Source organism: Neopsephotus bourkii, unplaced genomic scaffold (genome assembly GCF_033783945.1).
Source record: "Neopsephotus bourkii isolate Nb327-2 ecotype Australia unplaced genomic scaffold, CSIRO-AGI_Nbou_v1 NB_357, whole genome shotgun sequence".
In the NCBI taxonomy this organism is placed as follows: Eukaryota; Metazoa; Chordata; class Aves; order Psittaciformes; family Psittacidae; genus Neopsephotus; species Neopsephotus bourkii.
Genome location: NW_026900863.1, coordinates 904,749 through 928,348, shown reverse-complemented (window position 1 = coordinate 928,348; position 23,600 = coordinate 904,749). Strand labels below are relative to the sequence as shown.

General features: G+C 41.8%; 2 protein-coding genes across 4 annotated transcripts in view; one reads left to right on the top strand and one right to left on the bottom strand.

Annotated features, from left to right (window-relative positions):
* Nucleotides 1-23,600, top strand: part of KCNIP1 (potassium voltage-gated channel interacting protein 1) — a 404,820-nt gene that overhangs the window by 25,048 nt on the left and 356,172 nt on the right. The gene's annotated exons all lie outside the window — the stretch shown is intronic.
* Nucleotides 566-10,347, bottom strand: KCNMB1 (potassium calcium-activated channel subfamily M regulatory beta subunit 1). 2 transcript variants are annotated; one of them, XM_061348405.1, is made up of 4 exons: nt 10,207-10,347; nt 3,716-3,879; nt 2,232-2,427; nt 566-854 (listed from the first exon to the last, which is right to left on the bottom strand). In XM_061348405.1, the coding sequence occupies exons 2-4, from the start codon at nt 3,850-3,852 to the stop codon at nt 585-587; spliced, it is 603 nt and encodes a 200-aa protein (XP_061204389.1). In that variant the 5' UTR covers nt 3,853-3,879; nt 10,207-10,347; the 3' UTR covers nt 566-584. The 2 variants fall into 2 exon arrangements, with proteins under 2 accessions (XP_061204389.1, XP_061204390.1); XM_061348406.1 differs by lacking the exon at nt 10,207-10,347 and adding an exon at nt 4,960-5,273.

The window sequence follows — 23,600 nt, the reverse complement described above, 5'->3', positions numbered from 1 at the left end:
TTACATAGAACTGGGTTTAGATGTTCAGAATGCAAACTTTACAATATCTATGTGTGTATATCTGGTTTTTGGGTGATTTTCCCCCTCTTCTTTCCTGAGAACAGGGATATCCATGATAACAAGTATCACTTTGGACCATAAAACCCCCCTCTCTTGACAGAAAAAAGTGTGCCATGAATACACACTGTACCAGTAATGAAGCACATAAAAGGTGTGTGTGCCAATAATGATGTGTATGGATCTGGTCTCAAAATCAGGACCCTGTTTAAAACGTGGAACAAATGCTTAGTAGTAAACTTGAGTTGTAGCTCTGTAAAGCAGCTGTACCTCAGAAAGCCCAAGGATATAATAGCTAGTAACTCAGTCTGTGTGTTACTATGAGGCATTTTCAGGCATTCCTGGGAATTGGTTTTATATTTTGACTTCATGTAATGGTTTGCCATTCATAGTGTGTGTCATTCAGTTTTCCACAATACCTGCAGTTGGATTGTACCCTTGTATAGTAAAAGTTACAAAATGCCATTAGACAGGCAGAACAAAAGCACTTTAGTATCATGCATCAATCTATACCAGGTATTTATTTTCTACTGCCAAGCAGAAAGAACAGAAACATACTGACTAATTTTTACCAGCACAATAATCAGACATCCACCTGTAAACATGAGTGCAGGCCAAAGGAAAGCAAAGAGGAGGCCTTTGGGGGGATAAAGTCTGCTTAGAATGACATTAGGCTGAGTTCCTCCTGGGTCATAGTAGCACGGGAAAGTCTGGTACTTCTTGAAATTGCTTGCAATTGTTTCTATTCGTGCTTTAACTTCTTTAGAGTTCTCTGACTTGCCTGGGACATAGGAGCACTGAAATAAGAAATCAAGGTCACTCATTATAATGGATACTCTAACACAAAGCTTGGAGTTAGATTGAGTGCAACAAGCATGCTTGCAAAAGCATCATTGGTTTGGATAGCATTGTATTAGTTACCTCATGTCCATAAACCATTTGCCATGCTTTCCTGCTTCTGTCATTGTGTCTATGCCCCCAGTCTGCAGATTTACAGATTGAACTCATGTTATTAGAAACTAGCAACACATATGAGCTCAAAATAGAACTATAGCCTTTGAGACTGTCACTTTATTATTACAGTGCCAAGCTTGGATTGCAGAAGAGGAGTGAGGCACCACCACAGCAGATGTGTGTTAGCTGTGCAAACATTCAGTCTGGCTTGCCAGTGTGCAGCAAAACCAAGCTGCTTCACTGTGCACCTCTGGGTGTAACTAATAGAAACATGTAAGAACAGCAGGGCTGTTGCAGGCTTCCTACTTGTAACACAGAACTGTTTTGACCTCTCATGGTAATGCTGTTACTTAGTCTTCAGTGGAAATGCTATTAGACTTTAAAGCACTCATTCTTGTCGCTGTTATCCATAACAGGTTCTTTTCTGCCATATTATTTTACATAGATAATGCTAAGGTGTCGAGCTGGAAAATCAACAAGACAGAAAGGGAATGGCTCCTGACCTGAAGGCTTGTACTTGCAGTAACGCAAACAGCAGCCAGGAAGTCAGCAAATAGCCTCCTCTGGCAGTGAACGTCACTCCTGTTTCAATCCACAGTGGATAATTTCTGCTTGGCTGCTTCATTATATGTAGCTTTTCCTGAGACAGGCATTAGCTAGAAAAATTCTCATCAGCTTAAGTGGTTTATGCTATCAGATTGAGACTTGTGAAACTTTTTACAATTTCTTTAAGGATATGAGTGTTTGTAGTTTGAGCATGCTTGGTTTGGATTCTGAAAGTGCTGCAGTTTTGGGCATCCAAGATCCGAATTTCACTTTGTGCCCCCTAAGGGAGTGTTGAGCTCCCTCGTTTCATCTTTATTCCCTGCTTCATGTTGCACACCAAAAATGGAAGTAAAACTGAGATTTTTTTTTACCTGCTTCTTACCCTTGGTCTTCAACTTGAAGACTTGCGTATTTCTACATGTTCATAAATGTTAAATACTCCTGGTTAGTTGATGTAATTCCTTATCAACTATTAACTTAATGTTTTATGAAGTGTTCAAAACCCCAAATTGTGTAATTTCTGGTATGTTTTAAAAATGCCTTGGTTTGCGCACAAACGTTGTAAAAAATAAAAAACTCCTACTCTTATTTTACTGCTTGGTTTAAAAACAATCACCCTTTCTCAGAGGTGTTAGACAGCAGCAGAGTGATTATTTCATGTGTGTTGCAAGTACCTTAGGATTTCTTTCCAGTGTGTCTTCAGTCTGATACAGCATAACCTCCTGTCCCGAGGCTGTCAGATTAACCCACACCTGTAGACAGGGGTAAGGAAAGATATCCTCATCCTCTGAGCCCTCGCCATCTGGGCAGAGAACTTTGTCCTTGATGTTGGCTTTGAGTACTTTGCACATGGTTTCTGTTGTCCAAACACTACAAAGACAAAACAAAAGGTAATGCTTTTAACTGTGTTAGCAGCATCTGTTCTGAGTTTGGTGCTGAAGGTGGCCCTGTGTGTGCTGTCAGCAGTGGCCAGAGTGACTGGGGTTCAGTCTTGGTATGGTGAGCTCTGCTCACCCCAGATGGATGGCAGCCCTGCTCTGGGTGCAGCCATGGGGAAGCAAAGTGGGGAAACAAGGCAGGAAAGCTCCTGTAGTCATTTGTTAAACATTCAGTGGTTTGAGGCTAGGTTCTAGCCCTATGTGTAATCAGCTTGAAGTATTATTCAGGAAATAAAAACTCCTGTGGATTTGAATATGTGGTAGTAAATATCTGGAAGTGCATACGCTTGATGTCTTGGGATTATTTTGACTAGTTTCACTCAATAATTCTCAGAACTCAGATCATTTCCCTTGTTTTTTCCCTTCTCTATTACATAGAAGTTTTCTGCATGAATAAGTAGCAGGATTTTGTCTGGCAAAAGCTAAGTTTTTGCTGTTACTTATCCCTTTTTCTCAAGAATTACTCTTTTATTACTGATAACAGCAAGTTTTTACTTCTAGTGGAACACTTTGGTGGCAAAACAGTAAAGAAATACTCTCACTCCAGTTCTTAGGAAACCCATCTTTTGACATGCAAATGTCTTTTGTAATGTATTCAGGAGGCTGGAAAATAAATAAAATGTGAATTACTGTGCTTTAAAGATAATGTTTTTCAAACATTTTTAAACTTAAAAGTGCTCTTAGCAAGAAGAATGAGGTGATGTACTTGCTTTCGCTATCAAAAGCTTCAAATGTGAAAACTGGAGCTGCACTCTTCATTTATTTTGGTTTTTGCCAATTGATTCTGTGTGTGGAAGCAGAACTTGCAAAATGAAATAATATCATGGGTAAGAGTAATTTTTGTACAGCCATTGTGTTCCGCAACACTTGCTGCAGTCAACTTTGCTGCTGAAGGTGCCAGTTTCTCTTAATGCTTGAGATGGAAGCAAGATACAGATTCTCAACTGAACAATTTTACCGTGACTTCTGTTGCTGAAGTTTTTTTAATTTTATTGAACTGTTCTCATTCTATCCTTCTTTCTTGTGCTTAGCTGCCAATGCCTCTTGCCTTCTTGGTTCACTTTTTCCTTTCTTTTTTCTTTTGCCTTAAATTCTTACGAGCAATTCAAGAACATGTTGTCCAATGTGCTAGCATACATTTTAGCACTGCTTTAATAACTGTATTTGCTGCTGAGAGGAAAATAAATAGCTTTGTATTCATAAGAAATGGCTGATATTACCTTTTAGTGTAGAATGGCACAATGGTAATCCCAATAAAGAAGCACATCATCATGGAGCATGCAACCATTCCCAGCCCCAGGCAGAGGGCTCTTGTCTCCCCTCGCTTCTGGGCAGTCACCAACTTTTTTCCCAACATGATTTAAAGTTGTGGAATCTGAACAATCTCATATAAAATAAGAGGACAAAAAAGAGAGGGAAAATATGGTTAGGATTGGCTACAGTTGTGTGACAAGCTTCTGGAATGTAACCCCATGGAGCAACAGTCCTGTTTCTGCAAAAAATTAGAATTTATAAGAAAGTTTCTGTGTTTATGACCAGTAATAAAAAAAGCAACTTTTTTACTTTCTGATATTTACTATATTGTACTTCAAAAAATATGTGTGTGGGGGAACTAGGAGATGGGGCAAGAAAATGTCATTATGTTGAGGAGAGTTCTGTTAAAAGCCTGACAGTCCTCAGCCTTGATTCAGTCTGTTTTGTGTTGATACTTCTCTGAAGCAAGAGATACTGTGTTGTGTAAGGCTGCATGAAAGGAAAATCTTCCCACTGTAGAATCCTTTTTTACATGATGCCTTTTCTTCTAGATTAGTCTTAAATGTGGTTGTGTTATTTCAAAAGAGCTGAAATAATATAAAATTTAGCATTTTAGTTGACTGTTTCTAACTTGTACATGTTTATTGTATGGCCTTGTCCATTCAGGGATGCTCAAAACTTGATGTCTGATCCAATAGCTGAGAAAAGCTGCATTTTCTAGACAGAAATAGTATGATGCCACCATGGAACAGGATTAGAAAACGTAGCTGTTCAAACTGCTGTCATTCCACCATAAACACTGAGTCAGGACATCTGCTGGCACTAGTGGGAGAGTGCAGAGTGTGAAGGGTCCGAGTCCCAGCTTTGGGGTGCCTGGCATTTCGCCCCAACTCCTTTGCCAAATAGTATTTCAAATTATCTTGATATTGCTTTGACAAAGAGAATCAGAAAATAATTACTGTGAATCCATGTGCCATAAAGTCATTATGGCTGGTGGATAGTATTAATGTATAAATGAGCCATAAGAGTTACTGCGAGTTCAGCCCAGCTCCAGTGTCTGTTGCACTGAAAGCTGTAGGTGAAGATTTGTGTGTTTGGTTTTGTTTTTTCATGAAAACATAGTACAAGCCATAATTGTGGCAAATGATAAAACTGGCAAGATTTGTGTGGTGTATTTTGGAGAAGGAGAAAAGGAAAATAAGTTACATACAAGCTGAAAGAGGTTTCAGTCCTGTCTCATATGCAAGACCACAGTGGACATGAGAGATGGTAGCTGGTGTATTTTCATTATTTCAGCTTCAGGTGTGTGCAGCTATTTAGTGTGGATCCTTAGTGTATTCTTTCTGGCTGTCCTTCAGGATGACGTGGTCCATGGCCTAAATCTGCCTGTGTGCAGTTAAGCAACAAATCAAATACCAAGACTTAAGTTTCGACACAGTTTCAAGACAAGAACAAGCCAAGTTTATCAAATAGGATCTTCAGGTTAACCAAGAGTAGATGGTCTCCAGCTGCCTGAGGCTGGCAAAGTTGTGGTGATACTGGGGTTGGGCAAAGACTTAGATAAAGACATGATCAGCTCTTAAAAGAGAAATGTGAATGTAATCTCAGTGTTTCTTTCTTTCCTATTAGTTCTGATTTTCTCTGGGAAAAGTGCCTGCCTTTGACAGTTTGATCTAAGAAAAGCGGTATTTGAACACTGAAATGCTACTGGATTTAGATTACTATAGCATCTGAATATTAGTGTTATTAACAATAAAAGTATAGCTGTCTATGGACAGTAAACCAGATTTGGTCATTTAGCATAACTTGAGTCAAATTACAGAATTTTTAAAGTACAGGTTTTGAAGTTGCTGCTACATGGTATCACAATGAAAGGCTGTTCTGAGTTATCCCTGGGAATTAAAGGAGTTGCTGTTATTTAAATACTGAATTTTGCCCAGTTTCATTTTTAATTCCACTTTAAATAAAACTTCACTCTCCACTGTAAATTTTGCATACAGCATTTTGAGGGGAATTGTTTTTCTGATGATCATGTGTCCATGTTTTTCTGATGATCATTTTTCTGATGATCATGTAGCTACTGGCATGGCTAGAAGCCTCTTAGGAGGTTGCCTTATGATGAACCTTACCTGCTTACTGACATTTGAGTTTAATACAGAATGTGCATTAATGCCCTTAAATGAGGCTGTATTGTGTTTTTCTTGGTCTATGGGGCTGTAAATAAAACGTGGCATCAAGCACTGCCAGCATGCTCATGCTGTGCCTTTGTACTCATGTAAAACTGTGCACAGAGGCACACGCACCCTGCAAGGGAACTTGAGTGAATGTCAGCAGTGACTGCCCTTGGGAACTTCTGTGGTTCCTTTTGGTTCTGTGGGGGGGAACAGCAAAAATCAACCAACCCAATAACCAAAGAAATCCAAAGTATTTTAAGTAGTGGTACAGTGTGCACCACAGTACCATAAGACCAGTTGAGATTAAACTGACTCTCCTTATTGTGCAGTTTGGTTGGGGGAAAATGGAATAAAGGAACATCATTGGTCCTAGAATATGGGCCAGATTGGCACTTCCTTATAACCCAGAAGCTAATGATAGACCAGTGCAAGCCTGTGTTGTTGACAAGAATTTCTTATAGCAACAATGATAGCAGCCTTCCAGTATCTGAAGGGGGCCTACAAGGAAGCTGGAGAGGGATTCTTTATCAGGGATTGTAGTCACAGGACAAGGGGTGATGGGTTCAAACTTAAACAGGTGAAGTTCAGGTAAGATATAAGGAAGCTCTTTTACTCCCTGAGAGGGGTGAGGCAATGGAACAGGTTGCACAAAGTGGTAAATGCTTCATCCCTGGCAGTGTTCAAGGCCGGGTTGAACAGAGCCTTGGGTGACATGGCCTAGTGTGAGGCATCCCTGCCCATGGCAGGGGATTGGAACTGATTGATCTTAAGGTCCTTTCCAACCCAAAATATTCTATGATTCTATTAATCTTTAGTCCTATGGGAAAACAGAAAATCAGAGATTGGTGCTGCCCCTGTGGCTTGTTCAAAACTGCTAGTGGCCTAGTGTTAGTGTCTGGAGTTATAGGTGTTCCATAACGCTGCCATAATGACATAGCTGTCCCAGTGACACTGAGGAATAGTGGAGTAATCGGACCCCTTGTTACATGGAAAACAGGAATTGTAGGACTATTAATCAGAAGATTAATAAGAAATGTAGTTGCCCCATCAGTCTGTTTGAATGTCAGCCACATATGTAGCAGAAATACCCGTAAGTTCATCCTTTCTAATTGTCTTAAACTGTCAGACAACAGGCATTTGTATGTGGAAATTGGAGATTTTCAAAAGTGGCCAAGAGGTTCTTCAGCATGATGTGCAGTGTGCTCCCCATCCTGACCCCAGCTGAGCTGCCTGACCCTGGTTCTTTGTGTGGGGTGATTCCATGTGCCTCTGCTCCCCCAGTTCAGATGTCTACTCTACCCCAAAGAGAATAAGGACATACAGAATCATAGAATTGTTAGGGTTGGAAAGGACCTTGAGATCATCAAGTTCCAACCCCCCTGCCATGGGCAGGGACACCTCACTCTAAACCATATCACCCAAGGCGTCGTCCAACCTGGCCTTGAACACTGCCAGGGATGGAGCATTCACAACTTCCGTGGGCAACCCATTCCAGTGCCTCACCACCCTCACAGTGAAGAACTTCCTCCTTATATCCAATCTGAACTTCCCCTGTTTCAGCTTGAACCCATTACCTCTTGTCCTATCACTACAGTCCCTAATGAAGAGCCCCTTCCCAGCATCCCTATAGGCACGCGGCCCCCTTCAGATACTAGAAGGCTGCTCTGAGGTCTCCACGCAGCCTTCTCTTCTCCAGGCTGAACAGCCCCAACTTTCTCAGACATATAGTTATGCAGAGAATGTCGGGAAGAAAGATTTGTCTGAAATACCTCACTGAGAGCTTCTATAAACATTAAATATAACAGGTAGGTCTTCAGGCAATGTAAATCAGTGGTGCTCATGTCACTGTGGTGTTGCTGCACGAGATTAGCTGTAAAAATGGTCCCTAAAAATGAAAGACATAGTTCCTGCTCCATTTCTTTGTGCTTTAAAATTTAGAAGACCAGAAAAATCTGTGACATTTCCTGAATGTACAGGTTAATTTAACAGAAGACCCAGGAAAGTGAAGGAAATCCCATGTGTGCATTTTTTCTTTTCATATATAAATATTGCTGTGTTCTTGCACTGAAAATCCTGCGTTTTCTGGCCCTCAAGACAAAGCAATGCTGCATATGGAAAAATATTCGGTTGAAATTTCCCCATTGTTTGAAAGGTTAATTTGTTTTCAGATTAAAAATTCTTCTGTTTCTTAGCTCAGTCAATGTAAGTTAGGAGGGATGTTGAAAGAGCAAATTTAGTGACTCCTCTGACAAAATCGTCAAACCTTTGAAAAATTAAGCACTGCAGAGAACTTGATTGGCCCAGGAAGGCTGAGCATATTTGAATGGAAGATGTTGAAGTGTATAATGGGTTTTAGTCTGTCCTTTAAGAGCAAATCTGTCCTTTAAGAGCAAATGTAAATGTATCTTTTGCACTGAAGATTGTGGGGTGCCTCTTTAATTGCTAGGAAAATATAAGCTCCAAATCTTTTCATAATGTTCCCTCTCCCTAATCTTTTCCTTTAGTCTAGTTAAATTATACAGGACATTAGCTGTGCAATTTCAGTGTATAATAACTGTGTTGACAGCTGCTGGTGATAATCTGATTAATGCCATCTGCTCAGGTTGGGAATAGACATTTTTGGTTAATAGACATGTTTGATACTTTGTGGGAAGTCTATGCCTCCTCCTGCCTCACCTCTCAAGGACCTTCCAGTGCTGTGATCTCTGTGAGTTGAGATGGGACCTTTCTGTCCAGGTGCTGCAGGCTGCTCTGAACTTGTGTATGGCAGGAACAGTAGCACTGATTAATACACCTCTCTCCTTTCAGAATAGAGGGTGATCAACAGTTCTCCCAAATTTCGGTTGGGAATAAATACAACCAGTGAGGTATTAATTCTTTGGGGCTGGTTTATCCTACACCATATGATGAATTTCCAGTGAACACTTAGGTATAGCTTTCAGATGAGCATCAAAAGCTAATACTACGTCACACCAAGAAGAGGGATGCAAGTCATCTGCACCTCTGAAACAAGGAGGAGTTTTGAAACAGGCCTGAGTCTTTTGGCCTCTACTGTCTCCACATACGGAAGACCTGATTGGTTTTATGCTGTCAAGTGCCAACTTAATAGTCTTCTTGGTTTATTCTCAAAATACTTTGTGTGGACAACATACATACCCAGCAAAGAAGTATAGTATTGATTATCAGCTTATTGGACAAGTACCTTGTGTGGGAACCAGAAGGCAATCAAAAGTTTTTTAGATCTATAAATGGGATCTGTGTACTGGTTATGCTGCCATGGCACTCACTTCCCCTCTCCCTGCCTGCTGTTTCCTACCCCAGCATTTAGATGCAGTTCTTGCTGCTACACGTCTGCCTTTGCTGGGGGTGCTGGGGCTGAGGACCACTGGTTTTGTTCATTGTATGTTGATCAGAACCCATTACTTAAAATCCATCCCAGGCAACTGGGACCACAAATACCATGTGTGTTGCAGAAAAGGTGGTCATGAACCTCAATGAAAATGTGCAGAGAAAAGATTCTGCCACACACTCATGCAGCTCTCCTGCAAACCTGAAGCAGCAGTTGACATGATACAGCTACATTTCTTTTATGAAATATGCTATATCATTTTGCTTTATTAGTGAACTCTTTACCTGATGTGACACTACAGTGAATAAAAGGCAGTTAGCTTTTTTGTTTCAAAACCTGTGCAGGCTTTTAGAGTCATTCTGTTAGCTTTTAAACCTGGGGCTTCATAAATAAAAAAAAAAAAAAAAAGAAAAAGAACAAGTTCCTTGGTCAGTTGAGCAGTTCTGGAATCAGTCTGGAATCTTTCTGGAATTTTGGATTCCATGCAGTACTGGGCTGCACAGAACAGATCAATTTGAGAGGATATCAGGGCAGCCTGAAAGTTCAAGCACCTGGCTCCAATCCAGTTTAGAAGTAGACAAGCACAGCCTCCAGAGGAATGCTGAACACCTAAAGCCACATAACTCCTAAAAGTAAAGGTGTATTTACCATTAAAATTAATAAAAATAAAAAAAAAATCTCATATGGGCTGCAGACTCCTAATTTGTGAAAATATTAGCATTATCTTTGATAATAACTATGGAGAAATACTGGAGTGCATCCAGTCACAAAAGAGAGAACAAGGTAACTTTGCTGTAGCATGTGGACTCTCTGGGCTGCCCTCAATTGTGCTGCAGACTGGGAAAGGTTGTTGTATCCAAAAGTACTGTATTTTTCAAACCCCAAAGCTACGGTGTGCTCCCAGGAAAAAACAGTTGCTTAGAAATGTACTTACTGGTTTTGATGAAATGCTTCTTTCTTAGATGAAAAACCTTCTGCTACATGGCAGAGTGGATCTTGGAGCTGAAGGGGATGTCAGGATTATCTTCCTTCCCTGCCCTGCTCCGGGCTTGCTTTGCTGTGGCTGAACTAACTTAGTTTCTCTATTCCAAAGCTTTCTGTAACCATAAATGGTAAGGTATGAAAGAGCACTGTCCTTTTTGAGATTAATTGCTGAAAACCAGGAAGCCACAATACTGAGACCAATGACAGCTGAAGAGCCTGAGTTTTCTCACACCCTTGGGCCCCTTTACGACATACCCTGGTGGATTTTCTTAAGCCATGGTCCTACTGCTCCTTTTGTACAGCTTTTTAGTTTAGAAATCTGATAGGTCTTTGGGTAAGATTTAAGGAATTGACTGTAGCAGTGACTAGTGCTGTTGAAAACTTAGGCATTAAGAATTAAGAATCAGCTGCTGAGTGTGAATGCTTTGTTGCTACTAGTTTTAGTCAGTTTGAATGAGACGTACAGTCAGTTTTAGCATCTATCAGAGTCCTACAGACAAAAGTGAAGCATCCATCATACCATATGTTTTGGTGTCCAGCATGTTTCTCTAGCCTGATTCTGGCACACAAGAACAGATGATCTAGCACAGAGCTTCCGAAAAGAGCTACAGTTGTACTTTTGAGAGTCGGGAAAGCTCTTTTCTGTGGAGACCAAAGAAAATGAAATGAGGTAATCCAGTAAAACCTTGAGAGTGTTCTGAGCACTGTAAACAAGTTTAGGTATCTAATAATTTGCTGTTTCAGGTTAAGCTGGTCTTTGGGGCTTGCTGCTGGTAAAAGATGTTGACATGTTCAGAGAGTTCATGCTGCCTGAGCATAACAGATGACTCTCCCCTAAAAGGACCTTTTCTCTTATTGATGCAGAAGAGAGCACACAAAACCTGGATTTAGATAACTGTCTGTTAGACACTTAAGTAAGATGAAGCCTGCTACTATCATCTAGATTGGAAAGATTTATGACCATAGTAATTTTTAATATTTGAGAAGTGATTTAGTTAAATTTAAAGAATGACATTTGAAGGTTGGAAAAATACTTTTATGAACTAATCTTATTCCCAGGTAAAATGTGATCTGGTTGAGTGCAGTTTTCTATCATTTTTTTATACAAGTGAGATCCCCTAGATAAATCCCTAGGGATTGATACTGGGCCCAACACCATTTAATTATCTTCATAAATGATCTGGAAGATGGGATTGAGTGTACCCTGACCACATTTGCTGGCAATACCAAACTGAGTGGGGGAGTGAGCACTTCAGCATGGAGAGCTACCCTACAGGACGACCTGGACAGGCTGGAAGAGTGGGCTGGCAAGAGCTATATGCAGTTCAAGAAGGACAAGCATAAGGTCTTGGCACCTGGGAAAACACAAACCAGGAGGGCAGCACAGGCTTGGATCTGCTGTCTGCGAGCAGCTCTGTGGAAAGGGACCTGGCGATCCTCGGGGAACACAGGCTCAAGGTGAGTGAACAGTGTGCAACTGCGGCCAACAGGATGCTGGATTACATCAACAAGAGCAGCACCAGCAGATATCAAGATGTCATTGTCCCACTCAGAGCTTGCCAGGCCACACCTGGAATCCAGGGCTCAGTTTTGGTCCCACTGTACAAAAAAAGGTGTGGCCAGGGTGGAGAAGGGCCACAGAGGTGATCCAAGGTCTGGGCAGCCATGTGAGGAAAGTCTGAGAGAGCTGGGCTTGTTCAGCATGGAGAAAAGAAGGCTCTGGGGAGACCTTATCCCCATGTTCTAGTATTTAATGGGTGACTGTGAAGAAGAAAGTGAACCTCTTTTTACAAGAAGCCATGTTGAAAAGACAACTGGTGATGGGCACAAATTACTCACAGGGAAATTCCAACTGAAAACAAGAGGAAAATTTTTCCTGCTGAGGACAGCTGGAATAATCTCCCAAAGGAAGTGGCAGATTTCCAAACATTGGAGACTTCTAAGACTCAGCAGGACAGGATGCTGGGCCATTTGTGTAGCTGTGCTATTGCCAGGAAAGGTTGGACCAGATGACCCTTGAGGTCCCTTCCAACCTGGGGTTCTATGGTTCTGTGACTAAACAAGTCTGGATATGTCAAAGACACAGGGGTCTGGCTCTTGGAAAACTAACCCAGTAACATAACTTGGCTGCATTGCTGATAACCACTTCTAACCTTGGGATATGTCAGTGTGCTGCTGACCTGTACCCAGCGATGTGATGTGAGAGCTGTATCAATGACAAGCCAAATGCTATATTATGAACTGTAATTTGGTTTAAAAGTCTAAAATAGCCTCTGTCTTATTAAATATATGGATTTTTTTTTTTCATTTTTTATTTTTTCAACCTTAGAGGAGGGAGGAAGATGGGAAAATCTGATGACTGAAATCATCACAGTATCACAGTATCACAGTATGTTAGAGATTGGAAGGGACCTCAAAAGATCATCTAGTCCAATCCCCCTGCCGGAGCAGGAACACCTAGATAAGGTTACACAGGAACATGTCCAGGCGGGTTTTGAATGTCTCCAGAGAAGGAGACTCCACAACCTCCCTGGGCAGCCTGTTCCAGTGTTCTGTCACCCTCCCTGAGAAGAAGTTTCTTCTCAAGTTTAAGTGGAACCTCTTGTGTTCCAGTTTGTACCCATTTCCCCTTGTCCTATCATTGTTTGCCACTGAGAAGAGCCTGGCTCCACCCTCGTGACACTCCCCCTTTATATATTTATATACACTAATAAGGTCATCCCTCAGTCTCCTCTTCTCCAAACTATAGAGACCCAGCTCCCTCAGTCTTTCCTCATAAGGGAGATGCTCCACTCCCTTAATCATCTTAGTTGCCCTGCGCTGGACTCTCTCCAGCAGGTCCCTGTCCTTCTTAAACTGAGGGGCCCAGAACTGGACACAATATTCCAGATGAGGTCTCACCAGGGCTGAGTAGAGGGGAAGGAGGACCTCTCTCGACCTACTAACCACCCCCCTTCTAATACACCCCAGGATGCCATTGGCCTTCTTGGCCACAAGGGCACAGTGTCGGCTCATGGTCACCCTGTCGTCCACCAGGACCCCCAGGTCCCTCTCCCCTACACTGCTCTCTAACAGGTTGTTCCCCAACCTATACTGGAACCTGGGGTTGTTCCTGCCCAGATGCAGGACTCTACACTTTCCCTTGTTATATTTCATCAAGTTATTCCCTGCCCAACTCTCCAGCCTGTCCAGGTCTCGCTGGATGGCAGCACAGCCTTCTGGCGTGTCGGCCACCCCTCCCAGCTTAGTGTCATCAGCAAACTTGCTGATAGTACACTCAATTCCCTCATCTAAATCATTGATGAATATATTAAATAATACTGGTCCCAGTACCGACCCTTGAGGCACTCCACTAGATACAGGCCTCCAACTAGACTCCGCCCCATAGACTACAACTCTCTGGCTTCTCTCCTTCAACCAGTTCACAGTCCACCTCACTACCCGATCATCCAGACCACACTTCCTCAATTTAGCTGTGAGGATGCTGTGGGAGACTGTGTCAAACGCTTTGCTGAAGTCAAGGTAGACCACATCCACTGCTCTGCCATCATCCATCCAATGTGTTATTTGCTCATAAAAGGCTATGAGATTGGTCAAGCATGACTTCCCCTTGGTGAAGCCATGTTGACTGCCCCTCATAACCCTCTTATCCTTGATATGCCTTAAGATGGCACCAAGGATAAAGTGTTCCATCACTTTCCCAGGAATGGAGGTGAGGCTGACTGGTCTATAGTTACCCGGGTCCTCCTTCTTGCCCTTTTTGAAGACAGGAGTGACATTTGCTTTCCTCCAGTCCTCAGGCACCTCTCCCATTTCCCAAGACTTGGTAAAGATGATGGAGAGCGGTCTAGCAATGACCTCCGCCAGTTCCCTCAGCACCCGCGGGTGCATCCCATCTGGACCCATGGATTTATGGATGTCCAGATTGCTCAACTGGTCTCTAATCCATTCCTCATCGACTGAGGCAAACCGCTCTGTTGACCTGACTTCATCTGAGGTCTCAGCGGTACAGGGCTCTTCAGGACTGCCTCCGGCAGAGTAGACAGAGACAAAGAAGGCATTCAGTAACTCTGCCATCTCTGTATCTTCTGTCACCAGGGCACCCGTCCCATTCATCAGTGGGCCTACATTGCCTCTGGTGTTAGTTTTATCTGCCACATGCCCTGGTGCTCCCTTTCCTTTCAGACATTGCACTCCTCTAGCCTTCCACCTGGCTACCACAGTGGCAGGATTCAAGGCAAATTTCCCTGGATTCAGGAGCATGGGACCAGCTATGGCCTCTGTGTGAGAATCTGCTGCTGGGACACTGACTGCCTATTTTGAAGCTACGAAACTTGTGCTGCACCATTTCTTAAGGCCTTACTCTGACCCAGAGCAGTAATGTGGCATCACTGCTGGAAAGGCCATGCTCCAGACAGCACTCCAAGTATAGGCGGCAGACCAAAGGAGGCCAGTTAGGGTCACTTGAACTAAAGGAGGTAGCCCCTGTTGGTCTACAATCCTTTACCAAATACTAGCTTTAGCTGTGAAAAAAAAAATTACAGGCGCCTTCCCAAGCTTTGCTGGAGGTGCTGGTGTAATATTTGATCCCTAACTATAATTGAGGGAGGAAAAAGGGAAGATGAACCATGTCAGAGGAAGCTTTTCTGAACTTCAAATACTTTCAAATCTGAACAAGTTTCTTGTCAATGTCTTGCTTCCCACTTATTTTATTCCTACGAATTAAACCCTTTGGCAAACACCAAAATAGATTAAATTTGAGGGATAATTTCCCATGATGCTTTAAAAAATGAGCAGTGCTTTAACTGAACAAACTGCTGTATCTGTGAGCTAGCAAAGTAGCTCCGCTTATAATTACTGTGAACTGCAAGAAGCTATAGAATAATTGAAAGAGAATTAAGATAAATGTACCTGAAGAGTTATTTTCTCTGTAAGTGCTATTGGAAGGAACTGGGAGAATGCACGTGGCTCTGAATGGGAAATTGTATAACCATTAGCATTACAGTGTTTTGTAAATAGAAATATGAAGGGACTGCAAACGTTACTGCAGTGGCAGGGGAGAAGTGTTTCTGGTGTTTATTTGCTGTGCTTGTCAGTAACAAGTACCCAAACTGTTGTCCTTGAAGGTGCCCCATCTTGTTCCAGCCCCTTTTTATAGGGGCCCTCATCGCAGGTGGCTTGCAGTGCTCCCAGGGGATCACACTGACTTTGCTGTGAACCTGAAGCTTTGAGAAAGCTCAAGAGATTCTGGTTTGATCTCCTGTGCTATTGAGCAGTTTGTTGCTGTGATCACATGAATCACAGAATCCCAGACTGGTTTGCGTTGAAGGGACCTTAAAGCTCATGCAGTTTCAACTCCCTGCCACGGGCAGGGACCCCTTCCACTAGAGCAGTTTGCTCCAAGCCCCTGTGTCTAACCTGACCTTGAGCACTGCCAGGGATGTGGCAGCCACAGCTTCTCTGGGCACCCTGTGCCAGCGCCTCAGCACTGTCAAAGTAAAGAATTTCTGCTATATATCCAACCTAAATCTCCCCTGTTTCAGTTTTAACCCATCACCCCTTCTCCTATCAGATGCTCCATGATGAAGAGTCCTTCTCCAGCAGTCTTGTAGGCCCCCTTCACATACTGGAAAGCTGCTCTGAGGTCTCCATGCAGCTTTCACATACCAGCAGTTAGGATCTCCTGCTCCTTCTAACTTGCATCATTTTTAACATGTCTGTTCCTTGTTCAAGAGCCACAGCTTGTCTTTATGATGCCTACTAAAAATGACTGTATACTACACTATGAGTATGTTTCAATTAGGAAAGAGAACACTAATAACTTTCCAGTACTGTCTGAAGATCCAAAGAACTGTTCATATTTCATAGCTCACTGAACCTTTAGAAGCACCAGAAAGACCTGGAAACAAAATAATAATACTTAGGGCCTCCTAATGGGCCTCCCTGTTTTGTACCTGTAGTAAAGCATAATGCTGTGGTGGTAAGTTTTCTTTTATCTCTAAAGTTACTAAAAACTCTCTCACTATTGCGTCTTGAAACTAAAGTTAGAGAGGATGCTTAACTGTTCACTGCATTCTGCTTTTGTCTGAAAGTGAGTCTCAGGCATGTAATACATGTCACATTACACTTGATGCCAATGGGAACCTTATGCAAAGCTTGTGTAGCACCTCTTCTGCTAAGAACAGACTCATGTTCAGCTTGTCATGTTCAGATTAACTACAGCATAGAGCAAATGTAAGGCTTTTCCTGAACTTGTGAACTTAGTACAGCAACTCTCTGATACAATAAAGTATGAAATATGGTACAGGTACCACATGCACATGCTGGGAGACACAGTATTTACACCATATCTGCAAGAAAGGCTTTCAACTCCTTATCTATAGAATGGGAATAATATTTATTTTCTGCTCTACTAAGGCCAAATCCTTGTAATGAAATGTAATTGCATAATGGAAGGCACTCGGTATATTAGCTGAGTATAACTTAGCCTGACCTGCGAAAGAAGATTGTTTGGGTTTCTTTCCCTCCCCTGTATTGGATAGTTTGCCAAGCTGATAAAGCGCAAGCAGAAAATAGGACAAATGTAAAAAAGCTTTCATGAAAGAAGATACTTAGACATGACAGTCTGTGATTTTAAGTAATTCTAACTACGGGAACGTTATTTCGGAGCGGATGAGTCGAATTGCATAGTAGTGTATTGCAGAAGAGATCAGAGTTGTTTTCACCTTCTTTTTCCTTTTCGAAACTAAACAGAGCTAACCCCACGTAGCAGTATGGCTGCATGCAGTCTTAACAGGTGCTAGGTATGTCAGACCTACTGCATATGCAGTTTGAAGGTGAGCACCTTAACTTAAGCAAGTCCAAAATGCTCTGCCTGGTTTGATTTACTGCCGAAGTTGTGGACATCAGACAGTTTGGTGATACAGAAATGACAGAAACTTTTGTCTTTACTAGCTTGAGGGAGAACCTCTGTTTTGGGGAGCCTGGATGTTGATAACTTGAGTACAAGGTGTATATCATAAGTATTATCTCATTGCTGCTTATCAAAAAGTATTTTGAAGTCAGGGCTATTGGTATGGTTCATGTGAACTGCCTGTTGGAATCTCACAGCTGGAGAAGCCTATTGTCCATGCCCACATGTGGACACGCTTTGCTGCTGTCACCTTTACTGCTTTCCTGTATTGGGAAAAGGAGACTGACAGAGAACATGCTAATCCTTAGCTTCCTGTACTCCAAAAATATAAGTGTATCAGCCTTGCTGCAGTGAGTTATGAAGTCTCCAGAAAAGAGATACAAAACACAGTGGTGGAAAAGGCAATGTTCCTTCTTTTTCTGGAATTAAATTGCTAAAGGAGAGGGCAAAACAAACCCCATAACAACAACAACAACAAACTCCACAAAAAACAAATGGCAATATATGATGAAATTACTTTTATTTCTGTTCTATATAGAAAAGTTCACAATTTGTTTTGGTTTTATTTTTTATTTTTTCCCCAAAGTCCAATTGACACAAGGAATTAAAGTAAATCTTCTTTTTCTTAACTTTATCCTTTTGTTGCAGAAAGTTATTGTAAATGAGACTGTCATTGTGGTGTATGAATAATGGCATTGATCTTGTGTTCCCCAAAGCAGTTAAGTTTCCTTTTGCAGTGCAGTCCCAATATCTAGGCATTTTATGTGCTTAACTATACACTTTTTATGAAAGTAACATGATTAATTTGAGCTCTTCCTTTTCCCGGGGAATGTGAATCCATTTCAAGGAAACATTGCTCTAAGAAGTTAATGGCAGAGAAGTTTCAGGCTTCTGGAGCAATTTCTACTGTGATCAAAAACTCAAATGAGCCATTGGTAGCAGAGATCATTAGCTTAGTAAGTGTGAGAGAAGAGGTGATGCAGCAGCCTAGAGATGGGCTTCTTCATCTCTTGTGGTGGATCTCAGCTGCAGTGCCTGACATACATGACACATCAGGGGATCATAGTCTGTGTTTTGCAGAGTCACAGGTTGGAGTACTTTTATTCTGCTCTGATGTATAGAAACAAAAACCTCAGCTACTCTGTGTATGGAGAATGGGAGCGGAATGCTGGAGGGAGATGTGTGGAGAGAACTGCTGGGAAATGGTCTTTTTCACACACCAGAAGCCCTAACTTCATATCTTGACAGAACAGAGGCAGGAATAGGGCAAGTTTTCAGACTTTTCCACCTTTTCCAACTCATCACGCTTTGGGGTTGGCTGTAATCTTGGTCTTTGAACTCCTAATACCATTTTTTGCTTGCTTACTTTATTGATAACTAAATATTGAAATATCAAGATGAGGCACAGGTACTAGGCAGGAGGGGTAATACTTGTGGGAGGGCAAAGATAAGAGGTTAATTCGTGCTTGGTCATTCCAGTGTCACTTCTCTCCCCAGCTTTACTGGCAGCAGCTGCCTCTCTTGGCTGGCACTGTGAGGCCCTGGTTGCCAGGAACTGTGGAGAAGCAAATGGTTCTTGTGCCACATGGATGTGTTTGCAGCTCAGAGAGAGGGAAAACAGAGCTGCTGGAAACACCTAACACCCACAGAGAGCAAAACTGACTTATGCGTGCAAATCTAAGTTTCTCAAAGAGAAAAGGGGAAGGAAAGCTGAACAAAAAGTTATTTGGGGCACTAGGACATATAGCCTATATATATTTCCAGTAGGCTACATTTGCACATGAACAATTTCTGCCTTGAGTTCTCCCTAGCAGGAAAGTTTGAGAGTATACTTGCATGGACTTGATCCAGATTGCATAGGTTCAGTTACACCACACTGGATTCCCTTTCAATAGTAAAAATGTGCTTCAGTATGTAAATTCTTCCTCCTCTCAATGATTATATGTAGAGAAAATCAGCTTTTCTTACTTTAGCTATGTAATTCTCCCTTGGACCCACCTGTTTTCACTCTTGGTGTTTATTGGTTTCTGTGTTATTGCTGCTGACTTTACAGTGTTGTGAGGAGTGGACAGATGAACCAAGATAGAAACCTATGACTGTTGGGAGGAATTTAATGTTTGTGCATGCCATCTGCAGGAACTGGCACTTGTAGAGCAGAAGTTCTCCAGTAGCAGGAGGCTTTGCTAGAAGGAAGAGGAATGAATGCTTTGTTTAGGAGGTATGATACGGTTTTCTGCTTGTTTTCAAAGTGTCGATGGAAAGAATTACTGACCTGCCAGAGCCTAAAAGTTTGAACTTGTCCTTTCTGTTAAGAAAGGATGTTCTGTTCTGTGGAGGGCTTGACATATTTAACCAGCCTCCGGAAGGATGCCTGACCAGGATGTGGTGTGGATTACTTTGCCCTGGTTTACCTTGTTCTTAACCAGGAATGCAGGTGTGACTATAATGAGGACATTCCTTCTATTCCCAACTTTTTCAGATCTCAAATGCAGAGAGTGCTGGTGCTTGTATGTTTTGTAGCCTCATTTTACAGACTCCATTTCTTGTAATGCAGGAGGTTAGGAGAGGGCAGACTTTGCAGCTAAGCTGAGTCCCCTGGAGAGTGCAATGTTTCTGTTTACGCTTAAAAATGACAACTTGGAGAATTGGATCCCAATATTGTATACTTTGCTTTTGCTTACAGACGAATGGATTTGAGCACTAAAAAGTTATTTTTCTTATCCTTCTCCTTTTATATTTCACGGTACTGTAATTAGAGAGCAGTAAGCAAGAATATACAAAATCTAGTCTCAGATCATAGCTTTGTGTTAAATTTTTAATGGTCTTAACACAGTTTCCATCCAAACCAAATTAACAAACCCCAGCCCTTCACTGGTGAGCTTGGTTAACAGTGCTATACATTTTAATAGGAACTTCTGAGACATTTTCCAGGAGTTGGAAACATCTTGATGAGATGTTATGGCTCACTACTTCAGACCATAAACATCAGCAGTGTTTAATCTTTGTTATCTCTCCTTCATGCTTGTTCAGCAGTTCTACACTCACCCTGGATTTCTTTGTTCTTGGCAAAATTATTTCATCGCCCTCAGATCTTTCAGTCTGTTGCTTTTCTCATTTCTAGGCAAATAAGCTTTTTTCAGGTTAAAGGTAAGAAGAGGTGAAAACTGTTCTCTGAACTTTGACTATGTGTGAGCAGATATGGAAAAACCACGGTGTTTGTGGGGATGGTGTGTGAAATCGGGGTGTTCTGCTTTGAACTGAGCCTTAAGTCCATGGTCCTGACTTTGAGATTAATTGGGGAGGGGTGAGGCTGAATGGTGAGGTCTCTGTTAGTTGGATATTTTAAAACATCAACATATAAGGGTGGGTGAAGAATGCTGGATAAAAAACCACAATATTGTTCCCTCTCAACTCTACGAGATGGGTTTTTTTATAACTTTACTTCAATGGCAAAAGGATTTATACTGACAGCCTGTGCAGACACTAAGTGGAGCTATCTAAAACTTGGTGTAAGCAACTGAAGCAACGTTTTGACAAATAGAAGAATTTCTAACTGTAGTATTTCTTGCAGGTATGCTGAGCAGAAGAAAAATATAGGGAGCAAAGCCATAAAGCAGCATTTTAGTGGATCGATGACTGTAGTGTCTTCTCCAACTATGTGTGGGTATGAGCATCTATTTGTCTGGCAGATAAGCTAAAGGAATGGTGACCTGTGACACAGAAGGGCGACTAAGTGGCTGAGGTATACCAAGTTCTATTTCTTATACATGGCTAGAATTTAGCCCTCAGCCCTCAGGTACCCATTCTGGGCATTCCTGATAAATAATCCTATTACACAGAACTGTGACTAATCAGTTCCATCTTGACAGAATAACTGAAGCCTGTTGTCTACTTTTTGTAGGTGATAGCAGTTCTCAGACTGAAAGTAGTCAGCAAGTATTACTGTGTAAACTGAGGCTGATCAGACTCCTTGTTAAAACAAGAGCCTTTCCGCCACCCTGCTTTTGATGCTGGTGCTCTCCAAAATGCTTGCAGATGGCTGGCACTGGCATGGGAGGTGCAGGATGCTTGGTAAGCTTGCTTCCTGTATATGGTTTGGGGTTTTTTTGGCATGTATTAACTACCTCTGTGTACAAGGTACCCTTTACATTAAATGTTTTATGTGTTGCATTGGAATTAGCAAGATGGGATTCCTGCAGAGGTGTTTATGCCAAGAAAATAGCTGCACATGGGAGAATCTCTGCAGTTTCTTCATTGAAATATTTTGGAAATAACTAATGACAAGTTAGCCAAAGCCTCTTCAAAATCTGCAGAAATCAGCAGGTATCTATCTGTGGGAATAAGCAAGGGAATTGAGCAGGATTTTTGCAGGGTTTGCAAACTTCTGGTAGGATTTTAAGCCAAGTTAAAGATATCAGAATGATTCATAAGTGGTTACAGTGGAAATTAAGATAAAATGACAGTTACAGCTTCCACTCTTAGTGTGTGCTTGTCATCCAGAACCTGCAGCACGTGCCTGCCTGTTGTTTACCTGGTAAGACCTCTGCAATGCCCAAATAAGTAAATGGCACAAATTTCCCATGTGAGACCTTCCTGGTTCCTTCCACAGGCCAAAAGCAAATACAGCCAACTTCTAATAATCTGAACTCCAGCCATGCTCAGTGGATCAGTGCTGGGGAGCCCAGATAGCACAGGGACTAGAACCATGTGTGCCAAGAATTTATGATGACACAGTATCCAGCTGCTCTAACATATTGCCTGCATTATGTTATCACAGTATGTATTCTAGCCACTTCCAGTTGACTTATGCTCTACTTTTAGTACAGGTGCTGAGACAATTTTGTGTACCCTCAGCAGGGGCTCTGAAAAAGGAGCCTCTAGTTCCTCCCATTTTCCTTTTTTGCATGTAGAAAGACTCTTTCAAACAGTGGCAAGTGGGCTTTGTGTAGGTAACTACTTCAGTTTTAAGTTCAATGACATTGGGCTTGGATGTGCAAAAAAAAAGTCTGTGCCAGACACTTTCTCGAGCAAAATGGGCTTTGTGCTAAATATTCTGATTTCCTTTAGTCCTCTTAATTTCTTTTGACATTACAAACTTTTGGATAGCTACAGATTTACAGTGAGCCTGTTAGACTTGCTTCTGATCCTGAAGTCAACCTCCTGAGGCCCTTAGAGAGAACTTGCCCACACTTTGGACCCTCTCAGGAGTCATGATTTTGCCTTTCAGTGTTGCATTTCCTATCGATAAATTTGTTTACAGTCCAAGTTCTGGCTTTTCTCAATATATTTCATGATCCACAGGGCTCAGTAATGTGACTTTTCTGATGCCTTTGGACTGCTCTCGTTTTGCTGCAACTCTTCAGAACAGTGGTGTTTTCTTTAAAGGGAAGGAGGGAGGAAGGGGAAAAATTGTCACTTTTCTCAGTGGCAGCAGCCAACTTGAAAATAGACCAGATCGTGTGATACTTCTCTGGAAAGTAACTTGGATGGCAAACAGCCTGAGCTGTTTAACATCTTCTCTTTTAAATAGCATCCAAGTGGGATGCTGAAAACACCTGAAAGAGGCTTATAAGAGAAAGTATGAATTTGGGGGTTTAGGATGGACTACTAAGGTTTAGACTTTTGGGAAGAAACTATCTTTTATAGATAAAAGTTACAAGCATGGGGAAGACACTCTTGTATTTAACATAGCAGTTTGACAAAATAATGTATGTGGTGAAGTTGTAGAAGAGGTGCTGCTTCTAAGCAGGGCTGAGGTTGGGTGGTGGTATGTGCACTGTGCCTACTGAGCCTGAAATGGTCTTCAAAAGAGGTTTGCAAGCAAATGTGCTGTGCCATGTTTCTTTCGTAGCAAATGTATTGGGTTATTCTGCAGGCCATGAACAAGGGTGGTGAAGGGTCATTTCACAATGAAACAAAGCATGTGTTAGAACCGTTACAGCCACATCTTCTCTCTGGCAGCAGATTTCAAACTGGGGAAAATAGTGTCTGCCTGTCTTCTACTAGCAGCCAGCTTTTTGGCCTTTTCTTTTTATGCTTGAATATGAACATGATGAACCAAACTATTATTGCAGACCAGAATGGCAGAGATGCAAGTGTTTTTCTGTTATGTCCTCAAGGTCACTATCTATTCTGCTGAGAAATACAGAAGACAAAAGAAAAATGGGAAAGAAGAGAATTTACCTTAAGAGGGAAATAGAGGATAATAAAGATTAAAAAAAAAAAAAAAAAGAGCAGCAATATTCAGCTTGTTTATCCATGCCTGTGACAGTTGCAAAGCTCAACAATCATGGCTCTGTGGGAATGATATCCGGCTAGGAAAATTAGTAACAGGAACCAAACCCTGTCATAAGACATTGTTGAAAGCTGATGTTTCCCTAAGTACATGTTTGGATCACCCCGTGCTGTGCTCTGCTCACAGTTCCAAACCT